This window comes from Castor canadensis, chromosome 6, assembly GCF_047511655.1.
Source record: "Castor canadensis chromosome 6, mCasCan1.hap1v2, whole genome shotgun sequence".
NCBI classification, from domain to species: domain Eukaryota; kingdom Metazoa; phylum Chordata; class Mammalia; order Rodentia; family Castoridae; genus Castor; species Castor canadensis.
Window position 1 is genome coordinate 112673351 of NC_133391.1, and position 17492 is coordinate 112690842.

General features: G+C 36.0%; 1 protein-coding gene across 6 annotated transcripts; it reads left to right on the plus strand.

Moving 5' to 3' along the window:
- Positions 1-795: 795 nt before the first annotated feature.
- On the plus strand, positions 796-15586 carry Mtx3 (metaxin 3). Of its 6 annotated transcripts, XR_002213704.2 has the most exons (10): positions 796-911; positions 1396-1465; positions 1855-1931; positions 2908-3000; positions 3854-4036; positions 4180-4256; positions 4794-4951; positions 6474-6562; positions 9306-9506; positions 12953-15586. XR_002213704.2 is itself a non-coding variant. In XM_020185841.2 (9 exons), the coding sequence occupies exons 1-9, from the start codon at positions 831-833 to the stop codon at positions 9414-9416; spliced, it is 939 nt and encodes a 312-aa protein (XP_020041430.1). In that variant the 5' UTR covers positions 796-830; the 3' UTR covers positions 9417-15586. The 6 variants fall into 6 exon arrangements, 3 of the variants coding, with proteins under 3 accessions (XP_020041430.1, XP_020041434.1, XP_020041433.1); XR_012449129.1 differs by lacking the exon at positions 12953-15586 and having other exon boundaries at positions 5585-6562; positions 9306-9366; XR_012449130.1 differs by lacking the exons at positions 9306-9506; positions 12953-15586 and adding an exon at positions 5585-5688.
- Positions 15587-17492: the final 1906 nt, after the last annotated feature.

Genomic DNA, 17492 nt, shown 5'->3' on the forward strand with positions numbered 1-17492 from the left:
AAGATTTCAAGACAGCAAGAAACAGAGTATTAGCTAAATAAGGAACCCTTTGAAACACAGAGCCTTGTGTGTACCTTGGTTCCATACCTATGTACCTATGAAACCAGCCCTGTTCTATCCTCAGAGATTTTGTATAGGGGAAGGCAAAAAAAAAAAAAGGTCCATATCTAAGCATTTAAGCAAAATTCAATTACATTCAATGATCTGAAGGGACCTAGAAGAAGGTCCTAACTTTCTAAAGTCATCCCAAGGAAGGAGAAAGCTAAATCCATTTTGAGAGAGCAATTTAACAAAGAAAGCTATTCTGGATTGAACAAGCAGCACTGAAAGTAAGCAGAGTTCACCAGTTACATTTCAGCAATAGGGTTACTTTTAAGGAGGTTGAAACAAGTTAACATAAGGATGACAACTATGAGACTGGAAAGGCAGCCAGAAACCCAACATACGCGGAAAGGATTCAACCAAATTCAGTGCCTATTGTGTGACAAGTTCCTTCTCTCTATGTCATCATTTCAAACAAAACAATGTCGTAAATAAACTCCTCATTCTTTTACAGAGGTTAATGTAGGCCTAGTCTAGTAGAGTGTGTTCCTAGCAGAGACATCCAATAAATATTTGAGGAATGACTGACAGGTCTGCCTGACCTACGGCCCAGGATGCTTAACCCCTTGGACAAGTTGCTAAGCGTACTTTGAAATCCTCCTGTGAGTCTTTCAAATCTCTCCAGAACCCCAAATTTCCTTCCTGCTTCACGTCCCGCCCCCGCGATTCCACGTGCCGGAAAGTGGGCGACAAAGTACTTCCGGGTAGCAGAGGTCGGGGCGGACAAGATGGCGGCCCCCTTGGAGCTCAGTTGCTGGGGAGGTGGTTGGGGGCTCCCATCGGTGCACAGCGAATCCCTAGTGGTGATGGTGAGGCCGCCGTGAGGGCCAGGGCGCGGGAAAGGGGCGGGGCCCGATACCAGAAGCCCGTTTGTCGCATTTCCCCGCGGCGCTACGGGATGATGGCGGGCCGCTCGGCGCCTGCCTTGAGCCCACTTCTGTGGACAAGTCACAGCCTGGCCTGTGACCCCACCGTGGCCCGGCGGAAGCGTCGTGGCTTCGCCGCTGGCTCTGCGTCTTCTCAGCTTTCAAAGCGGTGTGGGCGGTGGGGGGAGGGGGAGGGGGAGGGGAGGGAGGGGAAGCCCGCCTGGCTCGTCACCCTCAGCACCTTTGCGGGGGACGTGGTCCCCGAAAGCCCGAGAGCCGGCGCGCGCGCCTGGGACTGAGATCAGAGGAGGGAGCGGGCCTTGGTGTCTGCCATTTCTGTCCTTGGGGATGGGACTGTGAAGGAAAGTTGCTCTGCACATTTGCATTACGTACCCAGTCTAAAATGTTGTATTTCACACTGTTTCAGGCTTATGCCAAATTTTCTGGTGCACCCTTGAAAGTCACTGTGATAGACAGCACCTGGAGAGGCTCAAGAGGTACAGTGTAAACTTTTACACACCCCTTTGCCCTTTTAAAGGTCTTCTCCCTGCCCTCCCCGCCTCCCTCTTCCATTTAAAGTTGTGAGGTGTATAGCTCTAGAGTACCTTAGGGTGTTAGTTTCTTCTTACCACGACCTTGGCTTTGTGTTGCTTATGGTTTGATCATTCTGAGTAATAACTCAAAGTGCAAGCCAAAGCAGTGGAAATTATGAGAAATGAAAATGTTCTCTAGAACTGCTGTTTGTGAAGTTGCAAAAAAAACCCTGAGACATTATTACTCATTTTTTTTTCTCCCTCCAAATGTGCAATTGGTAGTTTTTAGGGTATTGGAATCTTCAGAGGAAATCACAATGTTTCCTTGCATGTAAATCATTTTTTGATTATAGGTGATGTACCAATTTTGACAACTGAAGACAACATTGTTTCTCAGCCTGCAAAAATACTAAACTTTTTAAGAAAACAGGTGGGTGGTTTCTTTTGAAGAAGATGATTATCAATTCTTGTGTGTTTACTTTTTAAAAGAAGAAAAATACATTGCAAAGTGAGATGTTATTGTTTTTAGAATTTTTTTTTTTTTTTGGCAATTCATTAGGCAGCTGCAGATATCTCGGGTTCAATTTAAAAAAAAAATCTTTAGAATCACTGCCTATAAAAGCGTGAGTTTTACTGTGATTTGAAAGTCATGGTGTGGTATAGTCAATGGATCTTTTCATGCACTTTGCTTGCATTTTATTGAAATTTACACATAAGGAGATTCAATTTAGCTATTCACTATTACACTTGCTGATAGCATTGCTAGTTTAGTGACATAGTTGCTACACATTTTGTGCTTGGTGTAACATCTGAGTTCCCACCAAATAGCAACATTTTTTTTTTTTTAAAGTATGTATCTGGTGGTAGCAGTTAAATATTTTATGAAACAATGTATCCAAAATGTTTGAACATGCAAAGTGTAATGTATCCAAAATATTTAAACTTGTAAAGATTTATGTAAGTGCAAGAGTTGTAATTGGTTTTATCACTACTTTAAGAAAAAATCCCATGCATTAAAATCAAGGCTTTTCCAGATTAGAAGGTTTTTATTTTTCATGGAGAAAAATGCAACCAATTGAATTTTTTTTCCTTCTGGTTAAAAATAGTGATGACTTTTATTTGTTGACTTTATACTATATGCCATGTTCTGAGCTAGGTCATAAACAAACACTGAAATAATAGAAGTTAATTTTTTAAAAATCGTTAACTTCCATTTATTTACTGTGTGTATGATGCAATACCTTATATGCAGTAAGCAACAGTTTTCACTGGGTTTGTATTTCCTTTCCCCTTTTTGATATCATGTTTGCTATTTGTGAGGAAGACCAGGAATCCTAATGTATTTAGCTTTATTGTCCTTGGTGTGCCCTTTGACTGCTAAGATTCTTTGGTTTTGTTTTTAATAGAAATATAATGCCGATTATGAACTCTCAGGAAAGCAAGGGGCAGATACACTGGCTTACATTGCTCTCCTTGAGGAGAAGCTTCTCCCTGCTGTGGTGAGTACTCCTAAACACTACAGTATCTTAGTTACTTAGTCGAAAATGTAGTTTGTCTCTTTAAAAAGAAAGCAATGTAAGGATATTAAGAGAGGAAATTTTGACTTATGTATAAATCTTAATCTTTTATACTGCTGTGAAACTGTGTTCCATTAGACATTCAGCTAACATACATCAAATTGAAAGATAATGTCATTTAATTTTTTTTTTTTCCTGTGCTAGGGATTGAACTCAAGTGCCTTGCACATACTAGGCATTCTCTACCACTGAGCTATATCCCTAGCCCAATAATGCCATTTTGGAAATAAACATTATTCCTTTTTTTTGGTAATACTGGGGTTTGAACCCAGAGCCTCATGCTTGCTAGGCTGGCCATCTACCCACTTCAGCCACTCCACAAGCCCTTTGTTGTGTTGGGCATTTTCAAGATAGGATCTTGCGAGCTATTTGCCTAAGCAAGCTTCAAACTGCAATCCTCCTTATCTCTGCCTCCCAAATAACTAGGATTGCAGGTGTGAGCTTCTGGTACCTTACTAGAAATAAATATTAAACATTCTTTGTGAGAGATGAAACTTTTTGCTCCATGTATAGAATTGGTTTATCTGTCATTTATTCATTCATTCAACAAATAATTACTGAGCACCTACTATGTGCTAGGCCTTGTTCTGAGTGCTTGGGCTGTAGCAGTCAATAAAACTCATACATTTAAAATAATCGTGTTTTATCCCAAGTAATTCTATCTGGAAAATTTATATGAAGTCACTTTATACAAAGGCATTTATGAAAAATTATCACATGAATTTAGTGATCAGTAAAAGAATATCCTTGGAATTTTTTTTCTTTCCTTTGGCAGCTTCACACATTCTGGGTTGAGAGTGACAATTACTTTACTGTGACAAAGCCATGGTTTGCTTCACGAATTCCTTTTCCCTTGAGTTTAATCTTGCCTGGAAGGATGTCTAGGGGAGCACTGAACAGGATTCTCCTGACAAGAGGAGAGCCTCCTCTCTATCACATCCAAGAAGTAGAAGCACAGGTATGGTCTTGGTTATTTTCCAAGCCAGGGCTCTTTAGGAAAGGGATAGAGAGAGAGAACAGATGGATTTACCTAGAGATGCTGTCTCAAAAGTAGCTTCTGATTATCTTTCCTACTTTGAGATGTAATTTCATTTTTATTAGATATACAGAGATGCCAAGGAGTGCCTAAATCTTCTGTCAAACAGATTGGGAACATCTCAGTTTTTCTTTGGAGATACGTGAGTAAATGCTCTTAAAAATCATGTTGATATTTTGTTTACATATATTCAGTAAAAAGTTATTTGAAGCATGTTCCCTATCCCCTAAAAAGTGTTTTTCACTTAAGGGATTTGATGGGTTTTTATTATAGGAAACTTTCTGTGGTGGTAATTTAACATTGGCTTAATATGATGCATATATGAATGTAAAACATCAAAGATTGCTCCTGCCCTGCCTCCAGTCTGTTTAATATTTGTGAGTAAAAGTGAAATTTGTAATTTGCAACTTCATTATCTTCTAAATAAAATAAGTGGTTAGAGTATTTTTTAAATTACCTGAAGGGTAAAACCCTTGTTGTATGATTTTTATAACCTAAAATGGGTAATAAACCTCTTAAAATGTTGTATTGTCTACCTCAGACTTACATATTTGCAAAAAGGCTTATATATTTGAAAATAGGTTTGAAAAAAGGTTTATATTTTTAAAAAGGCTTTTTAAACATAATCTCAAGTTAATATTTTCTTATTTGCTTTAAAAATTTCTTAATTTATTTCTAGGCCTTCTACCTTGGATGCCTATGTGTTTGGTTTTCTTGCACCTCTTTATAAAGTACGGTTTCCTAAAGTTCTGTTACAAGAACATCTGAAACAGCTTTCCAACCTGTGTCGCTTTTGTGATGAAATTCTACACAGTTACTTTAGGCTTAGTCTTGGAGGTAAGCTGGCTTTTCTTCAGCTGATATTTATTTGTAGAGAGCATTTTCTTATTCTCCTGGGGATGCATAAGCAAAACTCACTACATATCTTAGTTTAAAAAAATGTTTGTGCATTGTCTTGTTTTTCAGTGCTGGGAATCGAATCCAGGGCCTTGTACCAGCTAGGCAAGTGCTCTACCACTGAGCTACATTCCTAGCCCCTGTTTTTTTTTTTAAGGGTCTTACTATATAGCCCAGGCTAGCCTCAAACTTAACTATGGATCCCAAGCTGACCTTGAATTCATTATCTTCCTGCCTTCTGAATACTGGAATTACAGGCGAGCACAACCGTGCCTGGCTTGTGCATTGTCTTTAAATTCTGGTTTGTAGCATTTCAGGAAGTTGTATTTTTCCAACTTTATTTTTTTTTCCCTGATGTGTTCTTATTTAAATAGAAAAATAGACATTTGCCTTTTACTTATTCCTCTGGATTTTGTACATTTCTTGCCTCTTCTTTTTAAATATTACCTCTCCAACATGGGTCATTTTCTTCTAAAAGATTAAAATTCAGATAATGAGTCCCTGCTAAAAAATAGTATTTGTCCTAATGCAAATGGCCAATTACTTTAAATGATTTGTACCTGCTGCTTCTAGCATTTTCCTGCGTGAACAGAAATCAGTAGCAGATTGATTTTGGTGAGGTACACTCCCATGATTCCACTACTTGAAAACTGATTGCATCAGACTGGAGGTATATAGTAAGTAGAGGGTACCTGTCACTTAGGATATCATTCTTTTGAGTGTGGGGCATTGTGCTTAAGTGATTGGGATGTTAAATTTGTATTGGGCAAGTTAGCTGAAATCATTTGTTTAAGAAACAAAAGTCTTAAAGACAGCTGGCTTAGGTGGACAGCTTTTTTTTTTTTATGGTGGGTTGTTTGTTTTGTATTAGGGAAGGATTGGGAGTCATGAAGCTAAGTAACATTCAACTTTGTAAATTTGAAGCAGTGGTTAACAAACCCAGCTGTACAGCAAATAAAAAATTTGGGTCTTATTATAGGCTTACAAAATTAGAATCTCTTAGGGATAGATCCCAGAAATCTATTCTTTTAAAAAATCCCTTTGTATTGTGGGCGCTTGGTGGGTAGCTGTTTAGGAGTTACTGCCTTACCACACTGTTCAAATATTTGTGACCAAAGACCAATTTGAGATAAATAAGGGAAAGGTACAACTTAAATTTCAGCAGGAAAAAAAGGACTGTTGTGCTTTTATTAATTGTTGTGGCTAGCTGCATGCATTGGCTTGTGGTATCTTCTCAGTGAACACATTTTAAGCCTTTTGTTTAGGGTTTGATTTTGGACATTAGTATCCCTAACTTTGTCTTTAACCCAGAATGGTTTTTCACTTTGTCAATTTTTTTTTTCCTTGTTGGAGGATATAGCAGTTGGGAGGGTGGGTAGACTCAAAATTCTTTTAATCTAAACAGCTTTTAAGGCTTTCAGAATTTTCTTGTCTTTCTCTGATTTCTGTCCTGGCTTCTTAGGCATCTCTCCAGCTGGACAAGAAACAGTAGATGCAAATCTGCAGAAACTCACTCAACTTGTAAATAAGGAATCCAACTTGATTGAAAAGGTCAAGTTTATTTCAATCATTGTTTTACAGTAGTTTAATATTTTCCTTTCTGTAGCCAATGTTGTAATTTGGGTTATGCATTAACTTTACCCTCTTTACTTTTTTAAGAGTTTACTTTACATAATGCTGTTTAAATATATTTTTACTAAAGTTGTATATAATTTAGTGTTTTGAAATCAGTAGTGGCCTGATTGCTGGGGTTGGGGGGATTGGATAATGGTATTGGGTTTATTTTTACCACACAATCTGTATCTGTCAAGCTAGGAAGCCCTAAAAATTGGCTTTTAAAAAACAAAGCAAAAACTTTTCTTGATTGCTTATCTTCTACTCTCTGTCCTAAGGTTACCACTTTTTCTTGACATTTTAAGCACTGGTGCTTTTCCTTGTTTAATAATAGCACCATAATGTCTTTTTTCTTCCACATGACCTGTTTTAGTTTTTCTCCTTTGTGTCCTTCTCTGTTCTAAGTGTAGTCTATACTTTTTCCCTAGTTTAGATATTTTTCCACTTTGGTAGTCATTCTGAGAGCGTAGGAAGGAGAGCCAATTTCAAGGAGAATTCTAATTGGAAAAGCATGAGAGTGCTGCACATTTTTTCTTCAAGCGTCTGATAGATTTACTTATGTCTTATACAGGTGAACAATATTTCATTCTTTCATAGGCACTGAGGTATATGAGGTTATCTCACTTAAACCTCACAACAGCTCTGTGTGCAGGCACTAATACTGTTCCCATTTTATAGATGAGGATGCTGAAGCTTTGAGAGTAGCTGATGGCACTTGCCCAAAGTCTTTCAGCAGGTAAAAAAGTAGAGCGCAGATTTGAACCCTAGATGTGGGACTCCAGCATGAGCTTTGCAGTTACTCTCTCCTGTACTCAGCTATCTTGCTCATGAGTGAGACTGCATGTACGTTCCTAGGAATACTAGTAGGTTTATCACTCATTTTCTGGGATGACCTTGTGTTTCTTTTTGTAGTATTTTATGTGGTGTTATGATTTGAAAAGTGAGTAAAACTTGGTAGTAAAGTTCTTAAGAGTTTATTATTATTAAAGTTTTGATAAGCTGAGTTAAAATGTGGTCTGGCTCATCTTTGCTTAATCCAGTAAATTTCATGAGAGGAATATATAGAAGTGTTAAGCATAGATGAAGGAAAGATTTCTCATCTACTAGGCAAAGACTATCCAATATAGTTTCCATTTTCTGAGTGTGGGAAATTTGTGACAAATATGAGAGGAAACTCTGAGATACCCACATGTCCAGAAGGTAAAACCAGAAGGCCCTGTCACCACTTGTACACATCCATCTTGGGTCATCATCAGTGTATGAGTTTTCTAACCCATACAGTTGGGTTCCCCCCGCATTCATATCTGCTCTTCTGTAAGAGAGTAGAAGATGCTGTGATTGCTATAAGATGATAGGACAACAAATCTTTTTAGCCACCACTGTTCACAATTTGTACAGAAAATCTATGGCTTAAAAAAGAATCATATTTAAGGAACTTAGTTCTTACAAGAAAAGAAAAACCTCAACACAATTGATGGAAATAGTTCACTGATAATACTTTTTCTATTAGTAAATTAAGTTTGTCTTTCTTCTTCCACAAACTCTGTTTATGTTTCATCTGAAATGATTCATCAGTGAAATGTTTCATCTGTGCCTTATAGACCATCTTGAGAAGATGGGAGTGTATGTGTCGGGGGTGGGGGTGGAGGGGCAGGAACGAATGCTCTGTACTTACGCAAAACTGAAAGAAAGCCTGCCTTTCAAATGGATGGTAGTATACTGTTTTCTGTTAGTTTTGGAGCTTAGATGGTGGCTGCTTTCACGTCTTTCATGAAGTTAAGCTGACAGTGAATTCAACACCAGGAATGAATCTTACACTTTCTGGGATACTGTGGTTAAAAGTAGTTTACTGAAGTCTGATTGAGTGCTAAGCAATCCCTGGCCTAGTGTTTCAGGAGTGCTTTGCTTTAGGGTAAGCCTGAAGTTCCTGGACATTTTTCTTAATATGCTTCATATTAAGTTGTTTCTCTTTAAGGCAGGCTTAGAACTGATCCAATGTCTGGAAGACCTGTATTAGATCTAAAGAATTTAGATCTGCCTCTTTTCCTAACTTCATTTGGTCTACATACTCTTTGTTTGAAACAAAACAAAACAAAAACTGGTCTTTTGAGTGTAATACCAGTCACTTTTATTGAGGCAAAGAGGTATAGTTGAAAGAACAATCTTGTAAAAAGACCTGGGTTCAAGTTTCAGCTCTGATAACTAGCTTTATGATGAGCAGCAAATCACTTAACCTTTCTGAGCCTCATTTTGTTCATCTGTATAATAGAGAAAGGCTATATTTGTCTTTTTTCTTCATAGTGTGTTATGAAGGTCATATAAGGTATGTGAGCATACTTTATGAACCGTGGAGCTTGGTATAATAGAATTATTATTTTTACCTTTTAGAAAGATTTCTTAAACTAAGTCATGCTGTGATGTAGTGTAGTAGAATATTCATTTTGTGGAATTACTGTAATTTTGTAAAGGTATCAAGAATGAGCCACATTGCTTTTTACAGATACTGAGTCAGCTGGTACTTGCAATATGACATTTACAATTCTTGAGAGATTTGTAAGAAAAAGGTTTCTTAGCAGTCCTGGGGACATGTGGTTCTATGCTGTAGTTTGGATGGGGAGGCTATAGTCCACATAAGTGGTGTCGCAGCCTTAGTCAGATGTATCTTTTGTACTTTCTACAGATGGATGACAATCTTCGCCAAAGCCCTCAGCTTCCTCCTCGGAAACTGCCAACACTCAAATTGACTCCAGCAGAAGAAGACAGTACTTCCTTACACCGGCTATCACCCTGACAGTCAATGTATTTTGTAGCCAAAGTCTTATGATTGTCACGGTAATCTCATGCTGAGGGTGTGAAGACAAAAAGAAAATACCACTTCTAGGTATAAGAAACACTCTAAAACAAAAGGAACTTTCTATGACATTTGTTTTTGTTTTGTTTAGCTTTGAACTAGGAAGCTTGTATTCTAGCTTGGCGATGCATTTTAAATAAAGGTGAATGCTAATGAATGTGGGGGAGGGGGGAGAAAACACATTGTACTGTATACATATATAAAAAAAAAATCCTGCCTTAATCTTGGCAGATTTTTGCCTTTGGTTCACATGTTACAGACCAAAAGCTACAATTTTGTTCTGAATGTGCATTCTTAACTTATGCAAGTTGATTTATTTAGTTTATTAACTTAGTTTTCTTATACCTGTCTGAATACATAATGTGTGGCTTTTTGGCTGAGACATTTTCTATTTAGAAATCTGATGCCTATTTTAGGAACTAGGAAAAATAAATTATTTCAATAGAAAAGCTTGTATTTAACTTTAAAAGCAACGAGGAATGTGCTTTTTAATTACGCTTTCATAAGTCTGTAATCTTTTGGGGGTTAGTACCACATATCTAATTGTTAAAGGTGGTTACATAGAATACCCTTCTAATGATTTCCACTCAGATAACATTAGTATTGCTGATGTATTCAGTATAGATTAGCAAGGGGGTTTTAGCTTGCTGGGCGAATGTGGCAGCTTGAGACCTATGTATTTGTAGTACATCTTTAACTAACTGTCTCATTCTTGTATTCATACCAGAACTGAATGTGGTATCATTGTTATGTTAGGCTGCACAACCTTATTGAAACTTGCCCAATTATGAGATGCTACTCAGGAGGAGCCCATGGCCAGGGTAATAGAGATACCTACTGTGCATCTGGTCTGAGTTTTCCATGCTTGACTAGGACCAGTATTCTTTCATAAGAAGCATATCATGTAGTCACAGCTTTCTGATGACCAGTTATTTTCTGTGTATTTTTACCACAGTTGAAGGATCCAAAGGAATAAATCAGAAATAGCAGATATTTATGAGTATTTTCTATTTATTGGCTGCTGAATTGTTCAAGGATTTGCTGTGTGGTAATTTTACTTATAATAGAAACTTGCTTATTTTAGTGGTTGAGGTGCTTCTGTTGTCCTAAAACCACTTCTGGGATTTTTAGAATACAGGACTATGTTTTTGATCAGTGTCTTAAAAGATTATTATGGTGCTCAGCAAATCTTACCGAGTCCTGCAGAAACCTATCTGTTAAGAAAACAAGCTTTGTTGTCAAGAGACTCAGCTAATTTGAGCTGGTGGAGCTCAGCTGTGTTTCGCTCTCATCCTCCCAATTTGTTCTGTATTTAGGTAGCTATTTACATGAGAGTCTTTAAGTCATCATAAATAGTTTTGAAAGTCTTAACTAAATGAGAAACAAGGTAGTCTTCACAACCCTGTTCTTCTCTTTGGATGCATTTAGGGAAAGTACCTAATGAGTTTTATATTTCTTCAACAGGAGGTTGTGTGTGTATGTGTTTTGCCTCATCTTTCAGGCAGTTTATTATTTCAGCATTCTGAAACCTGTATGAATATTTTAAATTGAAAATCATGACCGTGAAGCTTTATTGTCCTCTAGGATTGATGTATATGGGAGAAGGATGGTTAGCACATTAATCAGACATCTGTTTATACTTTAGTCAGGGTTAGTCATTTTCAATTATGATTTATATTAAGCCTTCCAAAAAGCATTTGAAGTGGCTTACAATTGCAAAACACATGTAAAACAGGACAATTAGAATTAGTTTTTGAAAAAATAAAAAATTTATAGGAGAAAGAACTATGTCAACACTAACTGATTGTAAAATTGAATGGTAAATCTAATTTCCAGTTTCTCCATGGGTGAAGTCAAAAGATGTTACTGGGTTAGATAAGTTCCTTTTTTTCAGTAAAACTACTAATATATGTGAGGAACAAAAGTGCATTTAACTATGTAAAAGAATATGAGCGGTCATTATACAGTATATCAGTATACAGACTTCAAGTAAAAAGTGTTCTGTATTGTTTCATGCATTGACATTTGAATTAAAAGAGACCATTTGTCCTTTTTAGTAGAGAGGATGACTATAAAGGTGATTTGTTTGCCTTTTGGTTATCCCTGCTTTGAACTACCATTAGCTTTACATTCTGTAGTCGTATTGCTTTCCTGTGGTGAAATGTGATTTAGGTGAGTGGGAATTTGTGTTAGGTCACTTACCTCAAGTGGCTTTGCATAATCAAATGAGATAATAAGAAAGCTGTAGCTGAGCACGGAATCAGGACCGGCCACACGCAGGGGAAGCCCTCAGACAGAAGGCCATGGTCACTGTCAGGATGTTTTTTGGATAAAGTTTTGAATTTGCCAAGAAAAATGGCACACAGCCTTAAACAAAATACTATGAACCATTGTCTTTTAGATGTGATGATGGAGGATAATATGAAAAAAGGAAATATGCTTGTGTTTATTTTTGCTAGTAATACAGGATTAGAAATAAGGGTTCAATAATTCCTGTAAGATGACAATCCTCCATCAACACACTGTTGTTAATCATCTGTAAAACTCTTTAAACAACACTAAAGAAACTGTAATGAACATAGAAGACATTCATTCCTTCACAACTGTTTTTGACCTCATAAAAAGGTTGGCAATAATAAGTGCATCAAATTTCCATTTAGGTGTGCTTGAATTATTTTGGAGGAACTAAAAGATTCAAGATTTTACAGAAGCGAGCATGTTTAGTTCCATTTGTAATTTCTACCCTTTATCATGAAGGAACAGGGAGGCTCATTTCAGTCAGAACCATTAACAGTTTTAGAAGTCTGTAAAAATGGGGAAAACTAACATCGAAAAGGTAGACACTGATAATAAGGGTATATTAGAAAACCAATTTGTTCAGGTAGCTTCATGTGATATTTGAATGTGATACTGTGTTTCTTTAGAGGCTTCTCCAAAAATACTCATTTACTGGGCCTACTAGATTTGGGCGGGCAATTTTTCCATAAACTGTCAAGAAACTTAACCCTTACAAAACCAATATATAAATGCTTAAATATAGACAGGACTAGGATAGCTCTCTTCTATTTTTTGTTATGTCTTTTGAGTCTATAATTGTTTATAAATAAACAGGTTTTTCAAAAAGCAAATTCAATAGAATAAACCTATTATCCACATAGCTATAACTTGAAATGTTAGTTTCAGATGAATACATACATAATATAATTTAAATATAATTTTTATTTTATACTCTAATTTAAAGAAAAAGCAACTCAGGTTTGTAACAAGAACTTACCTTATCATCTACCTAGCCTTACCAAAAAAGAAAGATTAACAATCTAAAACCAGAAGCTCCTTTTCCCCAGGATATCAAAAAGTCTATGACTTTGTTTCTAATTATATGTATTTTTTCCTAGGTTCACTGTCATGTTTGAGGATAAAATACTTTGAAAAAGTTCTGTCTCTCAGTAGTTCTTATTTGCTTTGTATTTCTCCAGATGCACAGTGTGACAAGATGTTCACTAAGACGCCACTCTAATGAAGAAAGTATGAAATGTCTGTGTGCTTTTTGTTTTAAGCTCAAAGAGAGTTAACTTATTATTTTTTTTTTTTATAATTAAACTCCTAAGCAGAGCAGTAGAGATAACTTGGGTTGTGATGATGATCTTTTATATATGTTCTTGGTGGTGAGAGTTTTTGATTGTTTACCTTTTTGCCATTGTTCAGTGGTATGGAATTTATACTTATTAATGTTTTCCTATTTCATGTTTAATATTTCATATTAGGAATTTATTACATGAAATCAAAGATCAGTAGGTCACTGGTCCTCTTATCTTCAAAGATATAGTTGAAGCTTCATTAGATTTTCAAAATGCCGATTTTCACAGCGATATAAGGATAGAGGTTTTTTATTTTCGTTTTTGGGGTTTGCAAAATAATTTGGAAATCGTTGTTGGGTTGTTGTGATTACTAGCAGCCCAGGTTACCTGTGTTAGTCGTAAGATTATTGTGATTGAGGTAGAGAAGTACTGTGGAATTTAAAAAGGATACAGAAATTATTTTTTTCCAGAAAAGTATGCCTTGGATTGCTGATGAGAATTAATATTCTTGTACAATGTTATAATAAAAAGGTAACTTTGAGTTGAATGTTTTTGAGTAGAGGAATATGGTAATAGATTATTCAGAGCAAAATAGTTTCTTTCTTAAACTACAAAACACAGGAAGTCAATTCTTTTTGTGTCCTCTATATTATTAATTTGAAATTATACTATAATATTTTTTGAAAAAAATAATTTTAGACTATTGAAGTAGTTTCTAAAGGGGCAGATTATATACTTGTTATGTGAATAGAAAGTTCTGTGACCCAATCAGTTTAGAAAATGCTGGATTAGGCAGAGTTGAGTTAACTATAGGCTTTTCAGAACCTTTGATGTGCTAATGTGCATTTTCAATCTACAAGCCTTGGAAATTTCCAAGTTTTATTTTATTACTGAAGACATAGGTTAAACAAGCATTTAATGTATGTAGGTGCATGTATGCATTTCCTAGGAGGGGGTTCATTGTTTCCATTAAGCACCTGTATTTTATACTCCCATTTCCCTAGTTTATTTTAATGTGGATTTTTAAAAGTAGGTATTTTGTGGGATTTGTGTTCTGAGAAATATACCTAGGAAAATGTTGTCCTAGAGTATTTTTGTTTGTGCTGATTGCAGAGGTTTCTTACTGTTGGGTGTGCCTGTAGCGATGGTAACAAAATGAGAAGAGACTGGATCAGTACTTCCTGAACTATGGGCTTGAGTCAGAGATGGGTGGCTGCATTTTATATAGGTTGTTATTAGGTACACATGATGCCTGGTCAGTTGAAACCTTTCCCCTAGAACTCCAGTTAGCCTGGAACAGCTGTACAGGGGTCTGAACTGGTGGTTTCAGAGGCTATTCTTAAGCATCCATGAAATAGAGGGAGCCAACTTGTAATTCCTGAACGATTTTCCAGACCTTTTTGTCTGTGCTCAAAAGTATCAATATGTATGTTGTCTCAATAACATGGCAAAAGAAATTTAATAGTTTCAAGTTTTATTCTATTATTGAAGACATAATCTAAACAAAGATTGTATGAACACATTTTCTAGGAAGTAGGTTCATAATTATTTAATTATCAGATTGTATAACCTAAAAAACATTGTAAACTTTACAAGAGTTCCAAATTTGAGTTAACTAAATGTTTTATTCTACTTAGTTAAAACTAGATCACTAATGAAGCAGAAGGGTGTCTTTTGTTCTTTTTTTTTTTTTTTTTTTTTGCAATGTATATAATTATATGTCTGAAACTCCATTGTGTTTGAAAGAAAGCTTGCCTTAGGGTTTGGGTTGTGATGTAATGGTGAACATCTAGCCACATGAAAAGCAGTTGAATCTTTGTTCTGATTCTAGAGCTTTTCTCCTGCAAATTTAGAGAAATGCCTTTTAATCAGTGTGTTTACATATCCCAGATCCTTGGAAATCACAAAAAATGACCTGCCAGAGTTTGCATCAGTTCTCAGTGAGTCATGCACTGTAGAGAAGGTTTTGCTGGCCATTCGTTCTTTGGACCATGGACTGCTCCTCTTGCATTGCTGGCTTCTGTCTTTTGGAGGAGGGTGAACTCAAACTTTTAAGTATGTAAAGATGAGTTTATTTCTCTTATGACTTGATTTTTTAATTTTTTAAAATAGGAAATCATGTCTTTCCATTCTTCTATTATCTTTAAGTGGGAATATGAGGTGATTGTAGCATAACTTTAGTTTTCTGGAAGATTGACAGTAAAGAAGACAAGAAAAACATGTGCACATTGGTTTTTTGACTCACCAAGCCTATGTTTAAATGGTAAACATTTTAAACATTTGTTTTAGTGTGCAAATTCTATAGTTTCATTATAAAGTAAACAATCTTGAAGTAAGCAATGTTGGCCATAATTTCAATTTCTAGCTTTGCCTAGTGTGAATATATTTTACTCAGAGACTGTGTATAAATACCCAGAAGTGGTAATGATGATCAATGTTGTAAAGAGTTTATTCTGATAAATGAAAAACTGGTTGTAATGTTAAAATATCTATTTTCTCAATAAAATCTCAAATTGCCTGAATATTTATTAATTCTTGATCAAATGCTATTTATTTCTTCAGGTATCTTCACTTGGAAGAATTTTTTAGTGGTTGAAAATAGTTACTGAGTGCTGGGACTGAGCTAGACGGAAAAAGGTCCTTTTTATGTCCATTCTTTTGAGGGTGCATTGAGAATACTTGTGGTCTTTGCACTCCATGTTAACAAAGTTAAAAGTTTACTCTCTAGGTCACTGACTTGTTTGTGACTTCAGTGCTCACAGCTTTTTAGGGCTGTTATTATCACCCCTTCAACTCTATGTGGTTCTTTAAATTTTCCCTTTTGTCACTCAGACAGTATAGTGATGTTCAATTTAATTGAAAGGAAGACACACTGAGAAAAAAATAATAGAAAGGAAGATATTCTTGTTTTTGCTGCTTTGTGTAGGGATAGAATATGAGGATATTGAGATTCCTTTTATAACTGTGAAGTAAGGGTATGTTCCTGGAGAGATAATGTCTTTGCTAGTGGACTTTATTATTTTTTCATTTGAGGTGTAATTTATATATAGTTAAATGCATATATCTTTCAAGTGAAGGTGAAAGTATATCATTTACATCAGAAGCTGGCTACATCTTTCTTGATTCTTCTATCCTCAAAGAATACTAATCTTAGTTACAGATGAGCTTTGGGTTTCAGGTAACAGGTCCTTGGTTAAAAATGACTGTCTGCTTTCTGCAAAGAAACACGAAAGAAGAACTGCTGTTGTGGAATAATGGAATTCTTTTGAGGAAAGGCAGCTGTTTGGAAGACATAAGCTGAGAACCATTCAAGAAAGAACTTCAGAAATTTTGGTTCTTAATTGATCACTTCAGAGATGTGACCTTGTCTGGAACTCTTTGTCTGGGGGGTGCTCAGAAACTCCTGAATATCTATTTTAGTGTGGCATTCTGGGTTAAATGTTTTTCCTTTACAATAAATAGCAGCTATGGAAACTGAAGTTTTCATATATTGGTGTCTTAAAGTGAATTTTTATAGGAGAAACTTCACTTAAGTGTTGCACCTGGGTTTGAGACAAATCAAATGTATAGAAGAATTAAGACGGAAATAGTGGTGAAGAAAGAGTTGTCTTACTCAAGGTCATTTTTGTAGAACAAGGAGAACTAGGCTCTTCTTGATCTAACGAGAACGTCATGAAAAAGCATGGTCCATTTCTCCAGGTACATGAGTCAGCTTCCTGGAATGCTCTAGACGTCTGTTATTAGGAAATGAAGACAGCTGTGCATCATCAAAGACATTTCTAATTTGTAACTCAGCCAACTCAAGGCTCCAAAAATTGTGCTTCCAAGAGGAAGAGAAGCTATTATATTATATATCCTTTTTTGAGCAAAAGAGTGGGAAGAGCTGGGAATCTTTAACATTTGTAAATACAAAGAATTAGTTTCTTTGGGTCCTAGGTTGGGAAGGATGATCCTCAAGAGTTCACATTTTGACAAGAAATCTCTCAGTATAGAAGAAAGCATGATACTTCCAAACATTACAATTAAGACCAAACAGATTTCAGGTTTGCTTGTTTATTTATTTATTTTGGTAGTACTGGGGCTTGAACTCAGGGTCTCACACTTGCTAGGCAGGTGCTCTACCACTTGAGCTATTCCACTAGCCCTTCAGTTTTACTTTAAGTGCAGAAAGCAAACTGACATTTGAAGACTGTTAAAATTATTCCCAGTTTGATATGTTGTCTCAGTTTTCTCCATAAGAGGGGAAATTGCCTTTTTTAGTCTAATAAACATGATTTATATTTTGTGTAGTATACATCATATAACATCCAGTTCACAGGGTGACTAGTGCTAAAAGAGTAGAAAAAGGTGGAGGGTGTTGGTAAGCATTGCAGATGTGAAAATTAAGAGGAAAAAGAATAAAAACAGGAATAGCTAAGGATTATATACAAATGCATAC